Genomic DNA, 26,836 nt, shown 5'->3' with positions numbered 1-26,836 from the left:
CGTTCTGGTCTCTCTAGGTTTAGTTCCAACATCTGTGTCTGAGCCTCCTCCCTTCAGATGCCTTCTTATCAATAAACTGGACGGGAGCTGCCGCACCTTCAATGACTCGGAGCAGGAGGACCTCCAGGGTTTCGGCCTCTGTTTGGACCCCGTCTATGATGTCATCTGGAGGTGAGGTTCATAGCTGTCTGGAGTCAGCTGACTTAATGGGATAGTTCACCCTAAAATTAAAATCAGTAAACTATTGTTTATTCACCCTGGTGTTGTTCTAATGCCGCCTTTCGTTTTTGGGACCACAAAAGGAGAATTAAAGGTGCACTGGGTAACTTTTTCAACTTAATAAATCCGTTTAGAAATCATTTGGATGGTTAAATAATCTGTTCTGGTGAGAATGGTTACTTTCCCCGCTCCCCCCAGCGTTCCCAGGCGGAAAACCAGCCTTGCAACATTGGGACTAACGTCCCGGTAAGTTGAAAATAGGAAGTCTCGTGAGAAGCGAGAACGAGCGAGAAAGAGCGAGAAACACGAACTGCTTTACTGCTTTTGGGACTCATTTGTTCACCACACCGGCTCCGACCATAACAAAAGCACATGAGCAGCGGTAGAAAGGGGGAGGAGTGCGCCGGCGCGCCGCAAGTGACTTTACGACAGTGATGTGAAAAATATACGCACCCATGCAACACGTGGCGTATATACCAAGTATTCTGGGGTGTATGATAGGGTTTGGTTAAAAACAAGCCAAAGTTGAATGCATTATTTAGTGAAAATCGTGATTAATCAAGATGAATAAATATGTGGCATGAAATTTAACACCTAGAAATCTCCAGACCAGAACTCTGTTTGATGACAGTAAGTATTACAGTTAGCAGATGTGAATGTTATTATAACTCTGATTATTATAACACCTGTATCATGCTGCTCCTTTTGCCGGTGGTTGTGGCAAGCTTTATGCATGCGCTTGAGATGCGGAATAGGCAATATATTACGATAACGCTCATTATGGTTTAGGTATTCTCTCCCATATATTTAAGTAATTAAATTAGGCTAATATAATATGTGATTGGACTAATGGCTTTAATTAACTACTACTAGTCGACTAGATAAAAACTTTAGTCGTGCACGGGCAGCCCTACTTATTTCCCATATTTTTTAACCAGCATGTCACTGCGGGCATTCTGAGCGAGCGGCGCTGAATCTTCATATAAAGACGCTCTCCGCTTTTTCTGCATTTTGGGAAGACAGTCTATTCCTCTTTTCATCCAAAACGTATGCGGCTGTACTGAATAACCGCTCACTATAGTATCAACACTCGTCGATGGACACTAAGGTAGACTCCTGCTGCCTTTTTTGCAGTTGCCAGTTTTTCGTATTTGCCATGCGTCCCGCCGTGGCTCGTCCTTAAGTGCCGAATCAGGTTCGTCGTTTGAAATGTTTGGGACAATGCTCCTCCGCGTAAGATTTCTTTGTAACACACACGGCAATTAGCGAATTTTTCATTATTTCTCGAAACATCATAGTTATTCCACACCGGTGATGACATGACTGGCATCGTGTACGCCCTCACGTGTTGACGTCATCAAATTGTGATCGGTTTCTGAGATCGGCCAAGTTTAGTGAGTACCGATCGAGTCATAAAATGTGATTATCGGCTGATACTGATCTCCGACCAATCGATCGGAGCATCCCTATTTTTAACCAAACCCTAGTGTGTACCCCCAGAACATTTGGAATATATGGGATGTGTCGCATGGGATCAATCAGTTTTTTTTAAAAAGCTTGATGCTGGCCGCTATTCACTGCCATTATATAGGCAAGCACGAGCGGAGCATTTAAAAAATTCTCCTTTTGTTGTCCATAATAGAAAGAAGGGCATACAGCATTAGAACAACACCAGGATGAGTAAATTATAACTTAATTTTAATTTTAGAGTGAACTATCCCTTTAATGATGATGCCAAAATGCCACATTAAAACACTCTTCACAATTTCTCAGGTTTCAGTGGTCTTCATCAGTTCTAATGACAATAAATGATATTTTATGGAATATTAAAACAACTATATCTTCTCAACTAAGCCGTCTCACTGTTCTTTCAGGTTCCTACCTGCCACACGTGAGATGTGCTGCTATAACGCCGTGATAGCAGACGCCCGTGTGCCCTCTGCTTCGGACATCCAGGCCCTCTGCAGCATCCTGAGTCCTGAACTGGCTCTTCCCTCGGGCTCCCACGCCAGCACCACCCGTTCCCATGGAGCGCTGCACATCCTGGGTACCACAACATCATCCTACCTCAGCTTTACTCTGTTTGATGTGCAGTTCACAGCAGTCTCTTGTCAAGCCGGATCTCAAAACCTGTCACTCGTTGGCAGAACATTCAACGCTTGCTAGCCGTTTCTCATTGAGTTTAGCTGATGCTCTTTGACTGACGTTGTCTAAGGAAGTGTGGCAGTCTTTTTGCTTTGTGTCTGGCAAATCAAATTTTCTTTGTCTGTTTGAAAATAAGAGACCATTTTATTATGAAAACACTGTAACTTTCAGAACTTCTTTCCTAGGAAAGAAAGAGCGTATTAAAGCTGCGTAAGCAGCAAACAAACCTTATTCTACAGTTCATACTATAGAGTGGTGAATATATTTGAGCATGTGACCACATTAGAGGATGGATACCCGACCCGAGCCCGACGGGCCGGGCCGGGTTCGGACAGATATTTCAAAATTATGTTCGGGGTCAGGCTTGGTCACATCAGCGCGATAAGGCATTGAACATTTAAAATTTAAAACAGCGTATTATGTAGGTAGCCTATGTGCCTGATGCCTTCACTTGATCATTATGCCTGTCGGGGTCGGGTTCGGTTACTGCTCTGTCGGACGCGTGCCGGGCTCGGACAGAACAATTCGGCCCGATCTGCACTCTAGATCACATGCCTACGTGCCAATGACGCAGATTTCCCCAGTGAGGTAGTTTAGAGGAAGTAGGAAACCATAATTCTAATACTGAACAGAAGAACAAAAGGGTATATTGCGAGAAAGTCAGTCAAACCTTGTGCTGTTTCTGGATGTGTGTAGCACCTACTACTTTGCAGATCCTTCAGACGGATTCTTAAGCATTACAAATTAGCGGCTTTAGTTCTTTTAAATATTGTTGGTCTTTTTTTTTTTTAACGAGGTATTTGTTATTGAAGAATTGGGCAGTTTAAAAACTATATTAGACCTAACTGCAAACTGCCGTCTGTGAAAGCAAAATAGCAGACTGGGAAATAATACAAAATAAAAGTCTTTCAGCCCAGTCTTTTAGTTGTAGTGTGTCAGTTGTGGTTTTTGGTTGTGTGCAGGTTGTCTGGACACACTGGCTGCGATGCAGGAGCTGAAGATGGGAGTGGCCAGTGCTGAGGAAGAGACTCAGGCTGTGATGAAGGTCTACTCTAAAGAGGACTACAGTGTGGTCAACCGCTTTGAGAGTGAGTTCACCCAAAATCATCTATATACCTATAGCTGTTACATTTCTAAATAATATTAACTGTTAAAGGGCATTCACATACAGCAGCTCGAGTGGAAAAACAGCCAGTAGTCAATCATGAGCGATTTAATTGATTTATTTAAAATGTTCAATTTAAACGAAAGGTAAAAATTTGATTGTGTTTTTTTCTAGGCCATGGAGGAGGCTGGGGTTACTCTGCCCACTCAGTGGAGGCCATCCGCTTCTGCGCCGATGCTGACATCTTGTTAGGCGGTTTGGGTCTTTTTGGAGGCAGAGGGGAGTACACTGCAAAGATCAAGGTCAGGTGCTATCTGAGTGTTTCCTTAGTTTTGACCCTCAGCCCACTTCATTCTCACGAGTTTTCTGATTTTTGGTTTGTGATTGAAAGCTGTGATTGTGTTTGCAGCTGTTTGAGCTGGGTCCAGATGGAGGAGACCATGAAACTGATGGAGACCTACTGGCCGAGACAGATGTTCTGGCCTATGACTGTGCTGCTCGGTATGCCTATATTCAAAACAATATCACTTCATTATTTCAAGAATGCTGGTTGTGTAGTGTATCTAGAGAACAGGATATATGCTATAGTTATGTATATCCCGAAGTAAATGTTATTTATAAGTGTTATTTTAGTATTATTTATATACTATTATAGTATTAATTATTATAGTATTAATTATTATTTTGTATTGACTTTTATTTTTATATTTTCAGTTTTCATCTTAAATTGTATTAATTTTATTAAATTTTGAATTGTTTTTTTTTAAATATATATTTCAGTTTTAGTTTGTCTTTTTAGTTTTGCAACCTAAACTCATTTTATTCCAGTTCATTTCAAGTTTTCATCTAATTTAAATGTTATTTTATTACAGATTTATTTTAATTAAAAGCCATGCACACTTTCAGGCTAAACATTGCACAAAAAATGTGGCTAGTTATTAAATTATAGATGTACTGTTCAAAATGAAGACAAATATTATTTTGATCATGATGAGTTAAAGGTGCAATAAGCGTTTTCTGAGAAACGCTGTTGAAAGTGGATCAGGCCGAGCATCAACACACTCGTAGCCAATCAGCAGTAGGGGGCGTGTCCACTCATGATGGGGAAGGAGTGCGAGATGGAGATTTGAAGAAAAACTGTAGAAAGAGAGATGGCTGAGAGACATTACAAAAGAGACTCAGAGGAGTATCACTGGAAAAAGAAGGGTTATGATCAGGCAAGGACACATGTTAATGTTAGAAAAGCTTTCCAGCGCTGGGGAGACGTTAGAGAGTGGGAAGGGCTGAAAACGGATGCAGAGGTTGCGTTATATCTGCTCTATTAGTGAGCAACATTGGTTTTGCTTTGTTGCACAGAACCAAGATATGCTGTTGTTATAATGTTAGCTATAATAACAGAACAGTTTTGAGTGTCATTGTTTGTCTGAACTGAAGCTGATGTGCTACTGGCGATGAACAACCAACTCTCGCTTGTATACACTCTTGTGTACTGTATGTTCAGTTTGTTCTTCCTAGTTGTGTTCATCATCTTTGCTTACTTTTAACGAAACATCCTTTTGCATCGATTTAGCAATGATATAGAGACATCCACTCTTGCATTGCGTGTTTGTGCAATTTGGGGGTGGAACAATGAAGGGAGAGGGGTGTGTTTGTTTGGGTTAATTTCAAATATCAGCAGTGTTTCTCAGGAATCACTTACTGTACCTTTAATGTGAAGAACTATATCTCTGCTAGGTCTTTATACATTGACTAAAATATTTCAAAAACAGCAGTTGATTACTAGACAAAATGAGCAAAATGGCTCATATATACTGGTTATTTGTGATGGATTGTTTTAAATATGCAGGGAGAAGTACGCCATGATGTTCGATGAGCCTGTGCTGCTGCAGTTGGGCTGGTGGTATGTGGCGTGGGCTCGTGTGTCTGGACCCAGCAGTGACTGCGGCTCCCACGGCCAGGCAACCATCACCACTGATGATGGGTACGAACACACTTATTACTGTGATTCTTTTAGCATTATAATACTAGAAGGCAAGGATTATCATCATGAACTCTCTCCTGCAGTGTGGTGTTTCAGTTCAAGAGCTCAAAGAAATCAAACAACGGTACTGATGTGAATGCTGGACAAATACCTCAGCTGCTGTACAGGTACATGGGACATTTTTAGTTCTGTGCCTGTTACTTTCGTGTATCAGGTGCATTATTTCATTCACACACCCATTTTGCTCTAATTTTCCAGGTTGCCCTCTAATGATGGTAACACATCCAAAGGAAAGCAGCAGACCAGTGAGCCTGTTCACATCCTCAAGCGTTCTTTCGCCAGGACCGTGTCTGTGGTATGTGTGTGCATACCGGTAAACATTCTAATTGCTTATGGGTTTTTACCATTGTGTTTTTTTCCCCTTCCAGAGGTAATGTTATCCTCAAAAATACATTAAATGTAATTCATTTTTACATACAGAGTACAGCCTGTATGTCAAATATTTGATTACGTTTTACTTTATGGTTTCACCACTTGACACAAATTACTGAAGCCAAGTTGAAAATTGTGGAAGCCACTTTTTAGGCAAAACTGGAGATATTTTCATAGAGAAATTCATACATTTATATGAATCAGAAAGTTAAAAAAAAAAGTCAGACAGTTTGCCCTTTTTGTCATGGCAAGGACTTTTTAAACTAAATTATAAAAAGACATCTCTTTTCCACCATCGCTGGCATCCTTGTTTGTCATTGACCCATAAATATGCTCATGCTCAGCTTCAAAAGTTTGACCTACAATTTCCTGAAAAGGAGATGTTAGCATTACTAGCTTGTATTTTCATAAAATATGCTTCTGTCTTATAAGAAATTGGCAAGGAACAGATGAACAGCAGCCAATTTGGAATGGTTTATTCTTTAGTGTATTTTTATTGCGTGTTATTCTTTAAGGAAATCCCTTTACTATTGGGGCTTTTTTCATGGTGGTCTATCCGCTTGGTACAGTCAAACAAACAAGCTAAGTTAATAAAAGGTCAGATCCTTGGTTAATTTCCAACTTTTCTAAGTGTGTGTCTGTTCTCGTCTCAGGACTGTTTTGAGTCTCTGCTGAGTATCCTGCACTGGAGCTGGACCACGCTGGTGTTGGGGGTGGAGGAACTGAGGGGACTGAAGGGTTTCCAGTTCACAGCTACTCTTCTGGACTTGGAGCGCCTGCGGTTTGTGGGCACCTGCTGCCTGCGACTGTTGCGTGTCTACATCTGCGAGATCTTCCCCATTTCTGGTATTACATCTCCTCTGTTGTTTAAAGGATGTTCAAGTGGCGGCCCACTAGCTGTTTGTCAGCTAACAATGGAAAATTGGCTGAAAAATGATCAAACATCTTAATTATCATTTTAAGAGGTCTTATATTTGAGGATAGAAAAACAGGAATCGCAATACAGCCTTATGTGAATATTAAACTTTAGTCTTTTTGAATGAGTGAAATTTTTATATTGGCATATTTCGTGCTTGTTTATAATTAAAAGTCCTGCATTATGCTTAACGTTTTTTTATTTCTGGGTTATTATTCGTAAAGGTTACACAAACTGAAGAGAGCATTATATAACACACATTATTCAATATATAGATTTTACTAGTATCTGTGTTTTACGAATATATACAGTTTACACACTTTAAAGTCGGTCTGTAAATAAATATTTATTAAATACAGTTTGAAACAGAGATATTTAAAAACGAATTGTACGTTTTGCATTCTAATAAATTAATACATTTTGCTTGTAAAGGTCGTTGTTTTTATTAAAGAGAATTTTATTGTAAAAAAAATATATATATGAAAAATGTTGACAGTACTTACCCTTAAGTTGTTCCAAACCTATATGAGTTTCTTTATTCTGTTGAACTGAAATATATTTTAAAGAATGTTGATAACCAGATAGTTGATGGCACCCATTGACTTCCATAGTAGGGAAAAAAATACTATGGAAGTCAATGGGTGCCGTCAGCTGTCTGGTTACCGACATTCTTTAAAATATCTTCTTTTGTGTTCAACAGAAGAAAAAATCTCATACAGGTTTTAAACAATATGACGGTGAGTAAATGATGACATAATTTTTATTTTTGGGTGAACTATCCCTTTAAGAGCGGTGTTAATCCCTGTGCAAATTGATTTTGAACACTGCTGTGACTCTCTTGACACTGTACTAGTAGACCTTGTCGCCTGCTCTTATTGTTACACACTGAACCCGTGCTGTCACTTCTTGCTGAGTCGTACTATCAATGTCACAAGTGTAATTCCCTTTGAGTTACAGATGTAATCTATATTGATTGGCAGGGTCTCATGTCACACTAGTCCTATAAGAACATGTAATGAAGAGGAAGACCGCTTTGGGCCAAAGGACTAGTCTTGAGGACCTTTGACTGAAAGCATGCTGTTTAGACAACATCACATCTACATTGTATCTTATACTTCCTGTTTGTGTCTCTTATCTAGCCAGTACCAAAGCTGTTGTGGAGGAGTCCAGCAAGCTGGCGGAGTGTGTAGGAAAGACACGAAGCCTCCTGAAGAAGATCCTGTCAGAAGGAATGGATAACTGCCTGACCAAGCTGGACAATGACCCGCAGGGATATTTGAGTCAGCCCCTCACGCTGCTGGAGGCCGTGCTGCAGGAGTGCCACAACACCTTCACCGCCTGCTTTCACTCCTTCTACCCCACGCCAGCCCTGCAGTGGGCCTGCCTCTGTGACCTGCTCAACTGCCTGGACCAGGTATTCACAAGCATTAGATTGAAGTTGTGCTTAAGGGATTGTCCACCCACAGGGATAGACCTGCGTGTCGTTCCAAACCTGTATGACTTTCTTTTTTCTGTGGAACACAAAAGAAGATAATTTGTTGAATGTTGCTAACTAATCAGTTTCGGGTTCCTGTGACTTCCACTCTATGGAGAAAAATTCAGTGGGAGTCGGTTTTCCAAAACCGTATGGGCATCAACATTCTTCAAAATATCTTCTTTTATGATTAGCAGAAAAAAGAAAGTGAGTAAATGATTCCAGAATTCTCATTTTTAGGTGGACTATCCCTATAAATCAGCAAACGGCTAATGTTGTCTCATTTTGGCCAGTCTATAAATCATAAATGGATGTCAATAACATTTCCAGGTCATAATTTCATTCAACATCTAATGGAAGAAATAATAAATTATGATTTGCATAAATAAACTTTTGCCCTATTTTAGGACCATTGTTAATTTTTTAAAGAACTACTCAATTTAATTTATGCTTGGTAATACAATATATTACAGTCATTGTAGTACACTATTGGAAATCTAATGTTAATCAACATCAAGAATAATGTGGAACACAAAGTCAATTAAATGATATATTTGGGTTGAAATGTGCCTACTTGTAATAAAAGCAATTCAAACTGTATATATTTGTTACATTTGACATTATTATTAGTATCATTATAAAACGTATGTCTTTTTCAATATTTATAATTTTTGTAGAATATTTTTGTGTATTGTGTATTTTAGTTAATTTGACTGATAGGGTTAATATGGGGGGAAATTTGGCATTTCCAATATATATATATGTATATATGTGTGTGTGTGTGTATGTGCGTGTGTGTATGTTTCTTTTAATTTTGGGGTGAAATGTGACCTAGATACGTTTTTGTGAGAATCACCTCTTTAACTGAGAGGCTTTTTCAGCTGAACCACTTTCAGTTCCCTGCTCTTTCTGCAAATGAGCCGCTTGACAGATTTAGGCCTGATGAATTTGAGCTCTAAAATATTTCCAGTGACACTCTAAATCAGAAATAAAGCCTCAATATATATATATATATATATATATATATTTACATTTTTTTTCTGATAAATACAGTTATTAATTGATTTGTATTGGACATCTAGTTAACTGCAGCAAGTCTCTACTAATAATAACATTGACCTTCATGTCGACCTCTAGGACATTCAAGAGGCGAACTTCCGCACGTCGAGCAGCCGTCTGCTGGCTGCGGTGATGTCAGCGCTGTGTAACACGTCGGTCAAGCTGACCTCCATCTTGCCCATCGCGTACGACGGGGAGGTGTTGCTGCGCTCCCTCGTCAAGCAGGTCAGCACAGAGAACGACTCTGCCCTGGCTCACCGCTTCCCCCTGCTGGTGGCACACATGGAGAAACTCAGCCATGTGAGTACCATCATCTGGTCAAACATGCATAATCAATTAAAACATTGTATTAATGTTCCTCTGCTTCAGCTGTTACAAAATTCTCTTTTTGTCGTGTTTTGATCAGACGGAAGAGAATCTCATGGGCATGACGTCTTTCCGGGAGGTTCTGGAGAAGATGCTGGTCATTGTGGTGCTTCCTGTGAGGAAGAGTCTGAGGAAGGAGGTTGAACTCTTTTCTCCTCATCTGGTGTCCAACACCTGTGGCCTGCTGGCCAGTATCGTCAGTGAGCTCACCGCCTCTGCTCTCGGCTCTGAGGTTAGAAGGACAGATCTCCTACTTCTCTCTCATTCCTCTCTTCCTCACATACACACACTCTTTTTCTTCGTCTCTTTGTCCGCAGAGCACTCGCCTGCTGCTCTAATTGCATTACAGCCACCGCCTCGCCATAAATAGCATTGAGATGGTGGAGGAAAAATTCTATCTTCATGTTCATGAATCTGTATCTGTATCCGTACAGCTCCTCAGAAAGCTCACACGTCTGTTATTCTGAAAGTTCAAAAGATCCCTCTACCATGTCCTTTGTTTCAAATAGTTTATATTAAATTAAAATGTATAAAGTAAAATTATACATATACAGTATATATGTATACTACATCAATGCATATCAAAACTGGAATATCTGAAACTCTTCCGCAGGATACACAATACCAGCTGCGCGTTCTCGCTCTCTAATCTCTCCGACAGCGAGTTGACACAAACCTTTACTCACTCGTTTAATTTGCTCCTGATGAATATGTTTTGTGTTACTCATTCCTGCAGATTTTGTGTTAACCCAAATTGTGTTCACATGGCTAGATAAAACAGTATAATGGATCTGTGCATCAGGTCTTAAAGTGACAGCAGCCTAATATACCAACTGCCAAATTATAAGACAGTATTAAACATATCTATATGGTAGTTTTTCCCTGTGGTATCAATGTCATATATTATATATATATGTATGTGTGTGTATGTATGCATGTATATGTGTGTATATATATATATACACACACACACACACACACACACACACACACACACACGCAAACACAAACACAAACACAAACACAAACACAAACACAAACACAAACACAACACACACACACACACACACACACACACACACACACACACACACACACACACACACACACACACACACACATATACATACATGCATACATACTCATGTGTATATATATGTATGTATGTGTACCGGTATATATTTGTGTGTGTGCCTGTTTATATACAGTTTTTTTTTTTTATTAATAATATATTTAAGCTTCTTCTCCCAGGCCGTTTGGGCCCTAAACCAGGACATTTCTAATTTATGTTAATCTTTATAATTAATTAATTTCTATTCTGGCTGTTTTTATTTGTATTTCTATTTTATTCTTATGTGTGGAGAGTGTGAAAAAGCATTTTACTTCACGTGTGTGTGTGACACATTTTTTATTTCAATTTCATATATAATTATAAAATATTGAACACATTTTTGAAATATAAAATATATTTATTTAAAACTGAAAATATAGAATGTTAATATAAAATTAATACAATGGCATGTTATAATCATGGTTAAATCATTTTCAATTTAATTTACTGAAGATTAACTGAAGTACCTGTACTTTTTTTTATTACATATTTTGTAATCTGATCAATAAGAGTGTGCTACACCAACAGTCTAACACGCTGAACTGTTTTAACATTTTACTATTTTTTAAAATCATTGAATGCTGTAGATTTATTTCCCATAATTATCGTAAAAATGAAAAGGGCACATATTCCGTCTGGCGTGCTCATGCGGGATTGTTGTAGTAGGAAGCTGAGTCATGAGAACAGGTGTGTCCTCCACAGGACCACAACAGTCTACTGCAGTCTGTCTCTCTTCGATGGCTCTGGAAAAGGCCATTGGCCCGTTGCCATGGTAACTGGCATGTCATGCTCGGTTAGAGATTGTTATGGAGACCGTTACAGCTTCTTTGCTGCTCTTTAACACTGTTCGTTACCAAAGGTTGAATATAAATCGTATGCTGGCTAATAGAGTAACAGAAATGGCATCCAGTCTCTGTTGTTTGTCATAGCACAGGAAGAGCAGGTTTTTAGGTGTTGGTTGTCATGGAGGCTGCTGTTCAATAACAGAAACATCCTCTCTCAGTTAGTCTCGTCTGGCCTACTGCCACCTGCTGGAAGAACATGCGAGTTCTTCTTCAAAGGATAGTTGACCCAAAAATGTAGCGTTTTTTATGTACAGAACTATCCATTTACGGTAATGTGCTGTGACTCCATAACAAATATAAAATGTAAGAATGCCTCTAAACTAAGTGTAAATCCTTATCTACACTTTTGAAACTTCTTGACTGTTGTTGTGCAGGTGGACGGGCTGAACTCCCTGCACTCGGTGAAGGCCACCCCCAACCGCTTCACTAAGACCAGCCAGGGACGCAGCTGGAACACGGGGAACGGCTCCCCCGACGCCATCTGCTTCACTGTGGACAAGCCAGGGGTGGTGCTGGTGGGTTTCTGTGTGTACGGGGGAGGAGGCATCCACGAGTATGAGCTGGAGGTGCTCGCTGATGATGTAAGTGCTTTTCTAAATAGAGGTGGTGCATGTCACTTTCTCAGCCGGGCTGAGTGGCAGAAGAGCTGCTGCGTGACTGGATTTAATTGGGGAAACTGCGAATAGTCGAGTAAAACGAGCGGTTATCAGGTTAAACTAAAGGTTGGGCTCGATATAGTGTTCCTTACAACTTACCAACGATCCATGGATATTGACATGCAGCCAGCAACCATGTTTCCTGACATTTATATGTGCCTGATTTCTACACCGGGGAAAAACATAAAGCAAATTTGCCTGTTAATTCTTTATATAAATACAACATAGGTAGGTCTCAATCCGGGTGATCACTTATATCAATGTTATATATATCATCATATTGTCCAGCTCTAAAACTTGTATAGTTTTTTTGTCAGTGTTTATTTAAATCCAATTATGAGTTGTCAATACAATATACAGGGTATGATTTTACCCCAAATTTCAGCATATTGACTCAAAATAAGTGCAACTCCACCTTTCGCTGCCTGGGTCCAGTTGTTTCTATGAATTGCAGCGATCCATTTGCTTCTCTGTTCTGTAGCTCTTGGCAGTCTGTAAAAATATACCTCTGATTTCTTGTCAAATCTTTTAATACAGTCAATCGCAAAGCTTGTTCCTGTTTTAGATGTGTTTAGATGTGTTGCCGCTCAGTCTTTTGCCACTCAGGGGGCCCAGTCACTCCGGCCGACGGTGACGTCACGCATATAACCCTCTATTCATCATGAAAACTATCTTTTTAGCCATTTAAAGTAATAGTTCACTCAAAAATGATATTTTTTCCCATAATTTACTCAACCTCAAGTTGGCTTCTTTCAGCCGAACAATCAGCTTTATATTACGGTAAATAATATTCTAGCTCTTCCTAACTTTGTAATGGCATTGAATAGTGACCAACTTTTTGAAGCTCCAAAAAGCAAATCAATCCAGCGCCCGTACGTGTGTTCACAAGAGAGTTGTGTGGTTTTTGCATGAGGCGTCTATGCTTACGCCTACGTCTTAAGGCTGATTTATACTTCTGCGTCGGACCTACGTCGTATCCATCTACGCTGTAGGTTACGCATCGGTTTCCGTTTATACTCCTGTGTTGTTGTCCGCATTGACGTGCAATTTCACTTGCAGAGGGTGCATGGGAAAACCGAGGCAGGGGTTCTAGCAGACCAATCACAGCGCTTGCGTCCGCGTAGAATTGGTGTGTTACATTTTGGGAGAGGTGTACGTCAGGGTATGCCAAAGGGTATGCATCCTACACACAGCCTACGACGTAGCTACGGTGTGAGTTTGACGCAGAAGTATAAATTGGGCTTTACGTCATACGTCGGGTCAGAGGTCACCCTTCCGGTGGAACTTGAATCTTTCATGAATGTGCTTACAGCCGTTGCTGGAAACACAGCAGACAACAGGAGCATTTAGAACTGATAAACACTAGTAGATACTAAAAATACTTAAGTTACAATAATGCTCACACACACTCTCATGTGCACAACTTAATAGTTTTAGCTTCAGTCTGAACCAGACCAAAACACGTACCAAATAAAACCGACGCCTTTAAAGCACACCACAAACTTTACATTAATGTTTATGAAGTCTTTGAAGTTCCCATTTATTGTGTTGATAGCAGATACCTATCCTGGCTCTACGGGTTGGGATAAAACACCTTGATGTGGATGGCCGAGTTATTACGGCCTTTAAATGTTAAAATAGTGGGTGCACTATTTTTTATTACTCGCCATTGTACGCTAGCGAGACAGGCACGTCAGAGAAATGTCAGTAGGCTATAATCAATTATGGTCTTTTGCGCCAACGATGCAGAATTGTCCACATCCGCATCTTCTCATTCCTTGAAGTTGGAGCGTGTGAACGATTTCTCCCAATGTCTTACCCGGTTGTTTTTCTCTGTTCCTGTTCTGTCCATCTGTCCTGTTTTATCAGGCTCAGACGGAGCACCCTGGAGATTCCGCCCACTCCCACAGATGGACGTCTCTAGAACTGGTCAAAGGCACTTACAGCACTGACGACTCCCCCAGTGACATCGCTGAGATCCGTCTGGACAAAGCTGTTCCTCTGAAGGTGCTGTGAATTTTACACATGAATCACGCAAAGACTACACTTCACTTCGGCACAAACTCACTTCCACCCTGTTGCTCTTGCAGGAGAGTGTGAAATATGCTGTCCGCCTGCGTAACTATGGCAGTCGCACAGCCAATGGGGATGGAGGCATAACAACCGTACAGTGCTCTGATGGAGTGGCGTTCACCTTCAGCACCTGCAGCCTGAGCAGCAATGGCACCAACCAGACCAGAGGCCAGATCCCTCAGATTCTCTATTATAGGTCCGTACTAGGCTTGCTACAATAGTCGGTGTTACACGGTGTTCAGTCACAACACCGGTGTCATCACTTGCCCACCGCGGCACCAAAAAAAAAAAAAAAAAGTTTAAAGCGTTAAAAATATTTAACGCAATTGACTAGCGTTGTATGATCCCGCTCTTATTAATGTGAATGCTTTTAAACCGTTCAAGCGCGACAAGACTAAAGAGACCGCGCTGTAAGTCCTGCCTATTACATGCACGCACGCACACACACACACACACACACACACACACACAACCCACAGAAAAGAAGCGCGTCAGTCACCTATCGAGTTCTCTTTCGGTATTGAACAAACCATAACACACACAAATTATGAAAAAAATGTCTGTTTTGTCGAGTGTCCTCATAAGAGCAGTCTTAAATGATTGAAATAAAGTCTTAAATAGAGATTTGTGAGAAAATGGGACGCGTGTCAGATCGCGTCTCTGTCAGCAGCGGCCAGTCTTAAAGTGTCTTTAATGTTAATCAATGAAACAAAGGTAAGAGAGCACATTACTCACTCAGACCTAGCGCCAGGAGGATTATTATACCAGTAGCCTAATAATCATGAATGCACTCCGATCTTTTAACACATCTCCGGCGAACGGGCCGGCTTCTTCACGCAAAAGAAAAACTCATCATGAAGTGCAGTGAAATCCAGCGACCTGTGTGGCGTTTCCTGATGGATCGAGGTTGTTCGTTAACTTCATTTTATATGTGCAATTCACACGAGCTCTAAGCGCATGCGAGAATGCTGCGAGTAGTCAAACTTTATTAATGAAATAGAAAATCAGAGGGAATCATTTCTGTTTTTTGTTTTTTTTTACCGGTTGGCGGGTCACACGGCTTTCATAGTTTTCAGTTACGTGACTGGTGCGGAGACCTGGAGTGTTATTTACATTTTTTTATTTAGTATTATTCATATTTTTTTTTTTTTTTTTTTTTTTTTTACATCGCTCCTTCCACCCGATGAAACCGATATTACCGGTGTTGTCACAAGTCGATTAACCGGTGGGAGAATATTATCACCGTCACATCTCTAGTCCGTACTATATTCTTTTATCTGCGGACAAAATTCCTTCTTATTTCTAAAGGATGCAACTTTGTTGACGGTGATTGTTTGCTACAGGAGTGAATATGATGGTGACCTGCAATCACAGCTGTTAAGCAAAGCCAATGAAGAGGACAAGAACTGCAGCCGTGCTCTTTCTGTAGTCAGCGTGGTGGTGCGGGCGGCCAAAGACCTTCTTCACAGGGCCTTTGCTGTGGACGGTGAGCATCATTTCCTTAGGTTTCCTCAAATACTTTCCCGTCTGCCAATTTGTTGCACAAAAACATAGTCCCAGCCCACCCTCACAATATTTGTTGAGATAATTTTAGCATGATAGAAATAACAAATTATATATTGCATTATAATACACATATCATACACTGTTTGTTCGTTGGCCAGAGGAGAACTGGCCCCTCGACTGAGCCTGATTTTTACCAAGGTTTTTTTCTCCATTCTGTCCCTAATGGGGTTTTGATTCCTTGCCACTGTTTTTCGCCTTTGGTTTGCTTAGTTGGGGACATTTAATTTAATATTCAACAATATTATTGATCTGCCTGCATTGACACCATTATATGAGAACTGAACTGAGCTGGACGATGACATCACGTTTTTTCCCCCAGAGCGGCTATATATATATATAAATGAATTAAATGTATAACTTTTTACAACATAAATTAAACATCACTGAACTTACTTAAGCTGGACTGTGACACTATTTTCTTCTAGAAACAAACTCTGTTGCGTTATTTTCCTGTTGTCTCTGTAAAGCTGATTTGAAACAATATATATCGTAAAAAGCACTATATATAAATAAAGGTGACTTGACATATCATAATGCAAAAAAAGATCTCGTTCTCATAACCGTGATGAAATTGTAATTGAAAAGTCTTTGTTGATCATGGTAATGTTCAGTACAGTAATGTGAATCTCATGCGATTCATCATTAAGAATAATGGGAATTAAAAACAAACAAAAGTAAACTGCATTATGGTATGAGAATATATATATAAATATATATATGAGATTTACCTTTATAGATCAGCATCATTAGTTATTTACTATGTTACTGATGTTTCTACAGTTGAAGACATTCCTGAACTCCTGAGTTCCTGCAGTCTCTTTTCGATGCTGCTTCCACTTATTTTGGCATACATCGGTCCTGTGGCTGCATCTGTTCCTAAGGTAAGGGAGTTTTTCTTCGTGGAATTGGCAACCTTGGGTCTTGATGTGACAATGATCAGTGTCCTCTTGCCAGTCTCCTCTAGTCTATTGTTAGCTTTATTGTTGACCTTTCTCACCTTCGCCTAACTGTTTTAAATTTCACAATTTTCTTTTAGGCTGCAGTGGAGGTGTTTGGTTTGGTTCAGGAACTTCTTCCGGCTGTTTCTGCCCTGAACCAGAAATATGCACCGCCTGCCTTCAATCCTAACCAATCCACAGACAGCACCACTGGGAACCAGCCGGAGCAGGGCCTATCAGCTTGCACCACCTCTAATCATTATGCTGTCATAGAGAGCGAACACCCCTACAAGCAGGCTGGTGTCACCCAGTACAAGGTACAACATTAGTGATCACTTACTGAAAAATGAGGCAAGTCAAATCTATCTAGCAACTGCCTAGCATTACCCTGAAAACTACCCTGAACATCTTTGCAACCATCTAGTAACTGTCTGCAAACACTTTAAACACTGTAGCAATGCTCTAGGAAACACTCATAACTAGGGATGGGTATCGTTAAGGTTTTAATGGTATTACTACTCTTACCGATACTGCTTATCGATCTGGTACTTTAACTGTATTCTTATCGGTTCTTTTTGTTATATTAAAAAATAATAAAAAAGAAAATAAAAAATTAAGACATACACTGCATTTAAGTGAATAAACTGTTTAAAGGGTTAGTTCACCCAAAAATGAAAATAATGTCATTAATGACTCACCCTCATGTCGTTCTAAGCCCGTAAGACCTCCGTTCATCTTCGGAACACAGTTTAAGATATTTTAGATTTAGTCCGAGAGATTTCTGTCCCTCCATTGAAGCTGTATATACAGTATACTGTCCATGTCCATAAAGGTAATATAAACATCATCAAAGTAGTCCATGTGACATCAGTGGGTTAGTTAGAAGTTTTTGAAGCATCGAAAATACTTTTTGGTCCAAAAATAACACAAAATAAGACTTTATTCAGCATTGTATTCTCTCCCGGGTCTGTTGTCAATCCTTCACAGTTACGCTGCTGGCGTAAGACGCTGATGACGTGTTATCTGGTGCGCCCGAGCTTCATTTATAGACTGAGGGAAACGCACGCTGTAAAAGTGTCTCATCCGCGACATGCACATTTACGCACCATTAAAAAAATGATATCCACGCAAACAATGTAGAATAGCTTGAATATAGCGTGCGTCTTCCTCAGACTGTAAACGAAGCTCGGGCGCACCAGATAACACGTCAGCAGCGTCACTGCGGAGTCCTGAACGCAGATTGACAACAGACCCGGGAGAGAATACAATGCTGAATAAAGTCTTATTTTGTGTTATTTTTGAAACAAAAAGTATTTTCGATGCTTCAAAAACTTCTAACTAACCCACTGATGTCACATGGACTACTTTGATGATGTTTATATTACCTTTATGGACATGGACAGTATACTGTATATACAGCTTCAATGGAGGGACAGAAATCTCTCGGACTAAATCTAAAATATCTTAAACTGTGTTCCGAAGATGAACGGAGGTCTTACGGGCTTAGAACGACATGAGGGTGAGTCATTAATGACATTATTTTCATTTTTGGGTGAACTAACCCTTTAAGTGAATCTCCAAGATGGTCATTTTGACACATTTTTGTGTATATTTGATTGTTTAGCACACGAAGCCCAAAGTATATGGGACTTTTTTGGAACAGCCTCTATTGCGTCGATTTTGGTGCTTTTAATAGCTTTTTATAATCAGACGCAGTTTAGCAACAGTAGAGACGGGATTTTACAACAATCACCAATCGTGCAGATTCTGACGTTACGTTTGGGTTTTAGGGAGAAATGACAGCGCACCGCTGTGAAGGGAAGGAAGTTGCGCTAGACAGAATGCGGATACCGTTTTTAATGGTTTTACCTGAAATATCTTCTTTTTTATAATCATTGAAAGCCAAAATCTAAATCTAAAAAAATGTTTGTCAGCTTGCTTTTTTTTTTTTATGACACTTACCCACATTCAAATGTTGATCAGAAAAAGAATGCATGAAGCTAGAATAGAACTATTTTTTTGTTTAAAAGCAGAGGGTCTGTTCCTTCTTTTGTTATATCGCATATTCAGATATTCATACAACAAAATATCCTGGGCGCCATGAAACGTTTGTGAAAATGATAAAAAATGCTGGAGGTTGCTTGCAACTTTTTTCAAAAAATGCAGGTGGGGAAAGAGTTAACAGGTACTTCTAAGAGAGACTATATTACTCTTGTCTTGGTTTCCTTACATTGGCTCCCGATTCGTTATAAAGTAAATTTTAAACTGGGTTTTGGTCAATGGCAGCTCCTAAACTTTGAAATGATTTACCTTTTTACCTCAGATTTGCACCACTCTTAAGTACGTGCAAGTTTAAGAATATCTCTTCGCCCTAGCATTTGATACGGCAGGGTAATCATAATTGGTTGTGTATGCCATCTGTGGGGTTTATTTATTTAGTTATCTGTGTTTTTTTATGGTTGTCCTTGTATGTGGTTCTTAAAAAGTGCAGCACTTTAGTCAGCGGACTGTTGTTTAAATAGTGCTTAATAGAATACAAATTGTATTGGATTGGATTTGCACTTGACTTTTTTTGTTATGCTAGTTAGAAGTCTCATATCCTGATAGCAATCACTATGTTAAGCGGTCTAAATGTATTTTTATAAATGTATATCGTCTGTTGAAGGCATAGGACCAAAAATGTTCGTTCATTATTTACATTTTTTTCTTGTTACAAATTGAGTATGACTAGTGTTCCTTCATAAGAGCGCTTAATCACATTTCCATGCTCTGGATTTCAGGTTTCCTTCCCAGACTGCGTTCGCTGGATAACCGTCGAGTTTGATCCTCAGTGTGGCACGGCGCAGCCAGAAGATGTCCTCCGTCTCCTGATCCCCAGCCGATCGATGCACTTCTCTGGGCTCGGCTCCAAAGCTCTGGCTCACGAGACCATCAACAGCTGGACCGAGCTCAAGAAGTTCTCTGGCTCCAATGGCTGGCCCACCTCTGTCTTGGTGCTGCCAGGTAACGGTGATGTCCCTGTCCACCAAGCATTTGAAATGTTTACTTTATACCTTCATGCTGATTAAGGTGCTGCTGTTGACAGTATTTGTTGTTGATCTTTAGTAATTAAAAAGACATTTATCGAGATGTTAACTTAACACCACTTCCAGGCCCTTGAGTGTGAGTTTTTACGCTGTCAACGGATAACGGATCTTTTATATGCGGTCCCACGGAGGGTTTATAAACACCACATCTCAACAGGAAGATTGTGCGGTTGTTTACAGAATATTATCTCTATGAGGACTGTGATTATATGGGCAGCTGCCATTTTATTATTATTCAAAATGAGTTATGCTACACTGGCTCATTAACTCTTTTCTATTCCCTAATGTAAGGTAACGAAGCCCACTTCTCCTTGGAAACTGCATCAGATTACGTGAAAGATGAGAAAGCCTGTTTCTACGGATTCAAATGTGTAGCTGTCGGTTATGAGTTTAACCCTGGTGTTGATGAGGTATGAAACTTCCCCTCGCCAAACAATATGGATGCCTCAGTTCAAGCGAATCGTCATCTTTATTACTTGTTCAAATAATAAAATACTAGCACAAAGTAAACAGGAATGAACATCAGCAGGTGTGTTCAAAGATATAACTTATCAAAATGTATCATATCACAGTTTCAAAGGCAGAAAGACGTCTGTAAATAAGCTTGGTAAACAATATGACACATACCATTACATTTACCTCAGGAAAGCCATTGAATGACCATAGCTTGATGGTAAGCTAGAAAAATTTACATTCAAAAGGAGCAATTACATATTTATTATATATTTTCTTACCCTGATTCAATATTTATTGCATGTTTGAAGAAATCTGTTTTTATGACAGCCACCGTTTAATTCTTTATATTTCAAAAAACTTATTTTAGTAGAAACATTGTCATTAAGAGTTATTATTATAACATTATTATTATTATAAACTGCTTTATGTGTAAATTAAATGTCTGTATACACATCAGGTGTTAATTTAAAACATTAATATTATAGTAATGTGTGCAACTGACATGGTCCCCTCTATAGTTTACAGTATTAGTTCTGTACCTAGTGATTCATATCTCACATGTATTTGAGAGATTTGTCATGTTGCTGTGGTTTCAGGGAATTATTCAGCTGGAGAAGGAATTGGCCTATTTAGGGAGCATGTGTGCAGCTGCACTCATGAAAAAGGATCTTGCCCTACCAATAGGTAAGAATGACTGCTGCTTACCGGTGTTGGAGAAGATACTTAAAAACTGGTATGTGCCATGCAGTTAAAGCATAATCTGAAGTCGCTAACTACAGTGGGTGATACTTAAAGGGCAATATCATTTTAAATACCCTTTTTAAAAACATACACTACCATTACAAATTTTGAACTTTCTATTCATCAAAGGATCCTGAAAAAAGTGGTTTCCACAATTGTTTTCAACATTGATAATAATAATTGTAATTTAACTATTTAACCTTTTTTAAAAGTAGTCAATTTATGTGAACCTTTTGAATGAACTGCTTCATTGGAATTAACCAACATTTTTAAAGCTTCTGTGCCCTATCTTGCACCCAGCGCAATTGACTTTGAACACCGACGCATGTATCATTCCTATTTTGCACCTATTTTGACTTTTCCCTCCACAGACGCACGTCGGTAAATTAGGGAATGAACTTGCGCTCGCGGGGGCGGTTCAGCGCAAAGAGGAGGCGTGTTCCGGCGCAAAACTTCCCTGGTGCTATTTTCCAGTTTTAGAAAGCAATTGGGCCACTAACCAGGAAAAAAACAGTCTAAAGACAGTGGTGCGTTGCGCGTTAGTGATATGGTATTTTAAGGGCGCGTGCTTGGCCATAATGTAGCATGTTAACCCGCATCCACTTTGATTCTCTAATAATTATAAACAGACGCAGCAGTTTTCATTTTTGCAAATCATACATTATTACAAGGAAAAAAATATTAACACACGAGGGAAATCATTGTTGTGTGCGTGAAGATGTGAAAAAGATCTATCTAGATTTTTTTTTTTTTTAATCTAGATTAGGCTACACATTTACCCAAGTTATACGCCTGTTTAACCGAAGCTAATTTGGGTGGGTTTCTCCCATCATCCCCAATGTCACTTCTCTGTGTTTTACGGCCCTGACGAGAACGTTGGCCTCCTCGGCTGTGAACTGCTCCTGGCGTGCGCCTGGCAAATCCGCCGTTATAATAGCGATCCGCCATGGAACAAGCGCGCCTGCTCTTAAAGGGAATGTGAGAGGACGCTCTGATTGGTTTATTTCACGTTACGCCCAAACCACACCTATGAATAATGAAGCTACTTCAGACCAATCCCTTTTAGATTTGCGCCAGGCGCAAGAGGCATTTATCCCGCCGGGAAAATAGCAACAGCGCCGGGATCCGCCCACAAAGTTACTTGCGCTTTGCGCTTTGACACTTGCGTTTCAGATTGTTAAAATAGGGCCCATAGTGTGTGTTTGTTTATTACCTCTGCTTACTGTAAGGCATAATACAATTTGACATTTAAACAGCAATTTTGTGTTCTGCCATATGGATACTTGTTAAAAAGTCTTAAAAAGTAGCTTGTTACTGGAAAATCGGAACTGATTGAAACATCTGAGCTAAGTTAGTATCTCCCCAACACTATTACTTTTATTTGTCTTTTATTTAAACTTCCTTTGTCTTTTTTATCTGATTGTATGGATTATTTACCATCCTACAGGGAATGAACTAGAGGAAGATTTGGAGATTTTAGAGGAAGCCTCACTCCAGGTACTAGATTAGAAATAGTTCAATTGTGTGCGAGTGCTGCACATCATCAGAATGTGCTCTGATCGTGTGTTTGTGTTGAGCAGGTGTGTAAATCCCACTCAGGGCTCCTGGGAAAGGGACTGGCCCTCACTCACTCTCCCACCATCCTAGAGGCACTGGAGGGGAACCTGCCTCTGCATTTGCAGACTAACGAACACTCCTTTCTAGAGGACTTCATTACCTGCGTGCAGAACTCCAGCGGTGGGCGGCTCGCCAGGTCTGTATCAAACATTTTACAGCTCCCTTTATTCTTTACGGGTCTTTTGATAGCCTGAGGCCCTCATCCAAGCATCTTTACCATTCTACCTTCCCAGGTGGCTTCAGCCAGACTCCTACGCTGACCCTCAGAAGACCTCACTCATTCTGAACAAAGACGACATACGCTGTGGCTGGCCCACTACTGTTGTGGTGCAGACCAAGGACCAATATGGAGATGTTGTGCATGTGCCAAACATGAAGGTTAGCATCTTTCTGAATCGAACGGTGTGTTATGAAACTGGCACATCTAATTGTCTCTGATCTGTGTTGTAGGTTGAAGTCAAGGCTGTTCCCGTCTCTCAGAAAAAGTCCATCCAGCAGGAGAACATGAAGAAACTGCAGCGTTTGCCAGGCAGCTCCTCTAATTCTGCATCAGGAACTGATCTCACCTTTGGTGGCCACCAAGCACCCAAACTGGAGGCGACATACGAACCCATGATCATCAAAGAAGCACGTTATATCGCCATCACCATGATGAAGGTTCCTCTCATCTATTGACTTGATAATTATAGTCCACTCAAAAATGATTTGGACTAGGGCTGCCCAGTTAGTCAAAATAAAACCGAAATCACAATATCGCCTGTTGTGATTTATCAAATCGCAAAGATTGCGATATAATTAAAGTGCCCCTATTATGCTATTTTAAAGGTTCTTAATTTTGTTTTGGAGGTCTCCAACATTTTTACATGCATCCAAGTTCAAAAAAAAAATTTATTTGGAGAGAAAATAAGTCTGTCCTTTCACTGAAAGATCCAGTTATGACATTTTTAATGTAATTATATATACACAGATGAATCGTTCACAGTAAGATTAATACACTTATAAAAAATAGAGGGGTTCATTTCAATTTCCTAATGACTAAAAAATTGTCTCATTGCAATTAGATAGAATTGTCACTTACTGTTTATTTTTTTGTCCAGGCATATGAAAATTATTCCTTTGAAGAGCTTCGCTTTGCCTCGCCGACACCAAAGAGGTTAAAATACCTACCTGTCATATTCATATTACAGTCAACATTCAAATGTAAGAACAGGTTTCAGGTTCGGTTTGTCTGTTTCTTACTCAGGCCCAGTGAGAACATGCTTATCCGGGCCAACACAGACGGAACATACAGCGCTAACTGGACCCCTGGTGCTGTTGGACTTTACACCATTCATGTGACCATCGATGGCATTGAGATCGGTAACGGGATTTTAGTTTTTATTAAAGCTTTGCATTAGAGCACTTTGTTGTAGAAATATTTAATGAGTGTCCAAAGTGGATCGTGTATGTTGCTAGTGCTCAAATAGATTTTCATTATCAGCATTTTCCCCCCATAAAATGTAAAAAATTGTGTTTACATGATAAAATATGATTTATAGAGATTTAATGCAAGATGGGGGGACAGATTATGTCTTAATTAATTATTTTGCGTTCTTCATTTACATATCTTTTATAAACGTGCATTGTCAGTGAAAATTGCTTTCAGTTAAAACAGCTCAAGCATGAATTTTAGTCTGGGACTAGGCTTAAGCCTTGTCTGTGAAATTGGGGGTTGATATTATAGAACCTTGAGTTTTTTGACTGAATAATATTTGCTCAGATGCTGGTCTGGAGGTCGAGGTCAAAGACCCACCCAAAGGAATGATCCCTCCTGGCACACAGATGGTCAAACCCAAAGCTGAACCTCAACCTAGCAAGGTGAGTTTTCGAGTTAGGGATTTAAAGAGGTGCTACTCGGCCAGATGTGTCCAGTCCAGGTTAACCTAACGTTAAAAAATTTGGGGTCGGTAATACATTGAAGGATGTCTCTTACGCTCACCAAAGCTGCATTTATTTGATAAAAAATACAGTAAAATGTCACATGATCCTTCAGAAATCATTAAAATATTCTGATTTGGTGCTCAAGAAATATTTCTTATTATTATCAATGTTAGAAACCGTTGTGCGGCTTAATATTTTTGTGGAAACCAGGATTTTTTGGATTCTCTGATAAGTAGAAAGTTCAATAGAACAGAACATTTATTTGAAACATTATAAATGTCTTTACTGTCACATTTAATGTGGCCTTGCTGGGAAAAAGTATTAGGGTGCTTTCACACTAGGTTCGATTGCTTGGTCCAAACCAGAGTTTGATTGCTCTCCCCCTTCCCCCGCTGGTCTCTGTTCACATTATAGTATTTGGGTCCAAACCACAGTACGCTTGCGTCATCAACTTTCAGCGACGTACCCATGTTGCTAGGTAATGGCTATGAAGGACAAAGCGCCATAATGGATAGAGTTGCTCGCATCACTTTTTTTTAATCCTTTGTTTTGCTTCCAGAGCGTCAGCACATAACAGCACTTACGTCTGTCTGCTGCGAATGTAGGCCTACTATAAATATGTTCTAAGAAACGCGGGAGTCCTTTTGTGCTGAAGGCGAGCAGAAATGAGATATACATTATCTCCGCTTGCAGTGTGCTTGTCAGGAAAGTGAGTGAGAACACACACAAACAGAAACACATCATCAATAGCGGTTCACTTCCGCAATTTAGTACGGTTGCGCTCATATCAGCAGCAAACTGGACCAGAGTTCACATGTGTGAAAGCACCCTTACTTTCCATAAAAAAATTAATAAAAAAAAAAACATAGTGACCCAAAACTTTTGAACTGTAGTGTTAATGTTCACAACTGGACTGTCATTCTTTGGAAATGGTGTCTGAAAATGTTTTACGCTGAAGCAGATAGTATTCGATTACAGATTTTTTTATGAATATTATTTATGATGTTAAATACTTTCTGGAAGTTGATGTCCTGCGGCTTGACAAGCTAAAATTCAAGTATAATTGTTTTATAATTATTACACACACCTTTTATGAGCTCATATTACTTGAGGGGCCACATGGACTAAACATTTTTTTCTTTTTCTTCATAAAGACGGCTTGAGACTAGACTATTGGTGTATAAATAGTAGGGGTGTAACGGTTCACAAAATTCACGGTTCGATACGATACACTTGTGTCACGGTTTGGCAAAGGTGGGAGTAAGTCACACATGTTCAAGTCACAAGTAAGTCTCAAGTCGCAGTACACACAACCAAGTCAAGTCAAGTCAGTTGTTCACTTCAAGCAAGTCAAGTCAAGTCCTGCTAAGGGTCAAGTCAAATCGAAGTCAAGTTACAATACCAAACAGAAAAAAAGTAGAGTTTATATTGGCCTCAACCTTATTTATTGTTCCCTCAAAAATGATTACCTTTCTTATACATTTATATTGTAATATTTGTATAATTTATTAGCATGCATTTATGATTATACAAATTTTGAATTGTTATTATTATAATAACAATTAGACAATTTTTATTAAGATAAAGCATTTGAAGGTAAATTCACAAGTGTGATGCATTAATTATATTAGTTTTATAGTAAATGTCATGTTTAACTTTGCTTATATATTTCTTTAATGGAATATCACCGGCAGGCCAATATTTGACCCCTTAAATTGATTTCCAGGGGCATTTTTTTCTAACAATGTTCAAACCATTTTTTTTCTAACCATGCATTTACACTGCAATTACAACACCATAAACAATGCTATGAGATTAATGATTTAAATATAATAATTTTAATATAGAAAAAAATTTGATGCAAAAAAATGATAAATTATATATTTTTAATTATGAAATTAAAACAGCCAATAGGTGGCGCCAAATCACCGTCTTAATGCACGAGTCATAGAAGCATTTATTCAACTGATTCGTTCAAACCGGCAGATTCGTTCTAGAACTAAGCAACTGGGTCTCTGAATCACACACACACACACACAAAAAAACCCGGTTTTGCTCAAAGACGCATAACTCTTTTTCTGTGGCTTGTTTAGAACTATTGTCATTGGAGAAATAGAGCAAACAGAGAAT

General features: G+C 39.5%; 1 protein-coding gene across 24 annotated transcripts in view; it reads left to right on the top strand.

Moving 5' to 3' along the window:
* mycbp2 (MYC binding protein 2) overlaps positions 1-26,836 on the top strand; it is a 113,037-nt gene that overhangs the window by 48,497 nt on the left and 37,704 nt on the right. For all 24 annotated transcript variants that reach the window (XM_079617748.1, XM_079617742.1, XM_079617741.1 and 21 more), the window contains 28 exons: positions 18-171; positions 2,094-2,266; positions 3,327-3,452; positions 3,644-3,771; positions 3,879-3,970; positions 5,316-5,450; positions 5,534-5,617; positions 5,709-5,805; positions 6,536-6,728; positions 7,938-8,212; positions 9,410-9,631; positions 9,738-9,929; positions 12,028-12,234; positions 14,179-14,316; positions 14,400-14,578; positions 15,726-15,868; positions 16,729-16,829; positions 16,985-17,203; positions 19,667-19,889; positions 20,264-20,382; positions 21,025-21,112; positions 22,617-22,666; positions 22,750-22,922; positions 23,020-23,164; positions 23,237-23,443; positions 23,884-23,939; positions 24,030-24,145; positions 24,546-24,643. In XM_079617748.1, the coding sequence (XP_079473874.1) occupies positions 18-171; positions 2,094-2,266; positions 3,327-3,452; positions 3,644-3,771; positions 3,879-3,970; positions 5,316-5,450; positions 5,534-5,617; positions 5,709-5,805; positions 6,536-6,728; positions 7,938-8,212; positions 9,410-9,631; positions 9,738-9,929; positions 12,028-12,234; positions 14,179-14,316; positions 14,400-14,578; positions 15,726-15,868; positions 16,729-16,829; positions 16,985-17,203; positions 19,667-19,889; positions 20,264-20,382; positions 21,025-21,112; positions 22,617-22,666; positions 22,750-22,922; positions 23,020-23,164; positions 23,237-23,443; positions 23,884-23,939; positions 24,030-24,145; positions 24,546-24,643 (4,133 nt within the window). The remainder of the gene's footprint in view (positions 1-17; positions 172-2,093; positions 2,267-3,326; positions 3,453-3,643; positions 3,772-3,878; positions 3,971-5,315; positions 5,451-5,533; positions 5,618-5,708; positions 5,806-6,535; positions 6,729-7,937; positions 8,213-9,409; positions 9,632-9,737; positions 9,930-12,027; positions 12,235-14,178; positions 14,317-14,399; positions 14,579-15,725; positions 15,869-16,728; positions 16,830-16,984; positions 17,204-19,666; positions 19,890-20,263; positions 20,383-21,024; positions 21,113-22,616; positions 22,667-22,749; positions 22,923-23,019; positions 23,165-23,236; positions 23,444-23,883; positions 23,940-24,029; positions 24,146-24,545; positions 24,644-26,836) is intronic.

Source organism: Phoxinus phoxinus (genome assembly GCF_949152265.1).
Source record: "Phoxinus phoxinus genome assembly, chromosome: 7".
Classification (NCBI taxonomy): Eukaryota; Metazoa; Chordata; class Actinopteri; order Cypriniformes; family Leuciscidae; genus Phoxinus; species Phoxinus phoxinus.
This window is presented reverse-complemented; position numbering and strand designations above follow the sequence as displayed.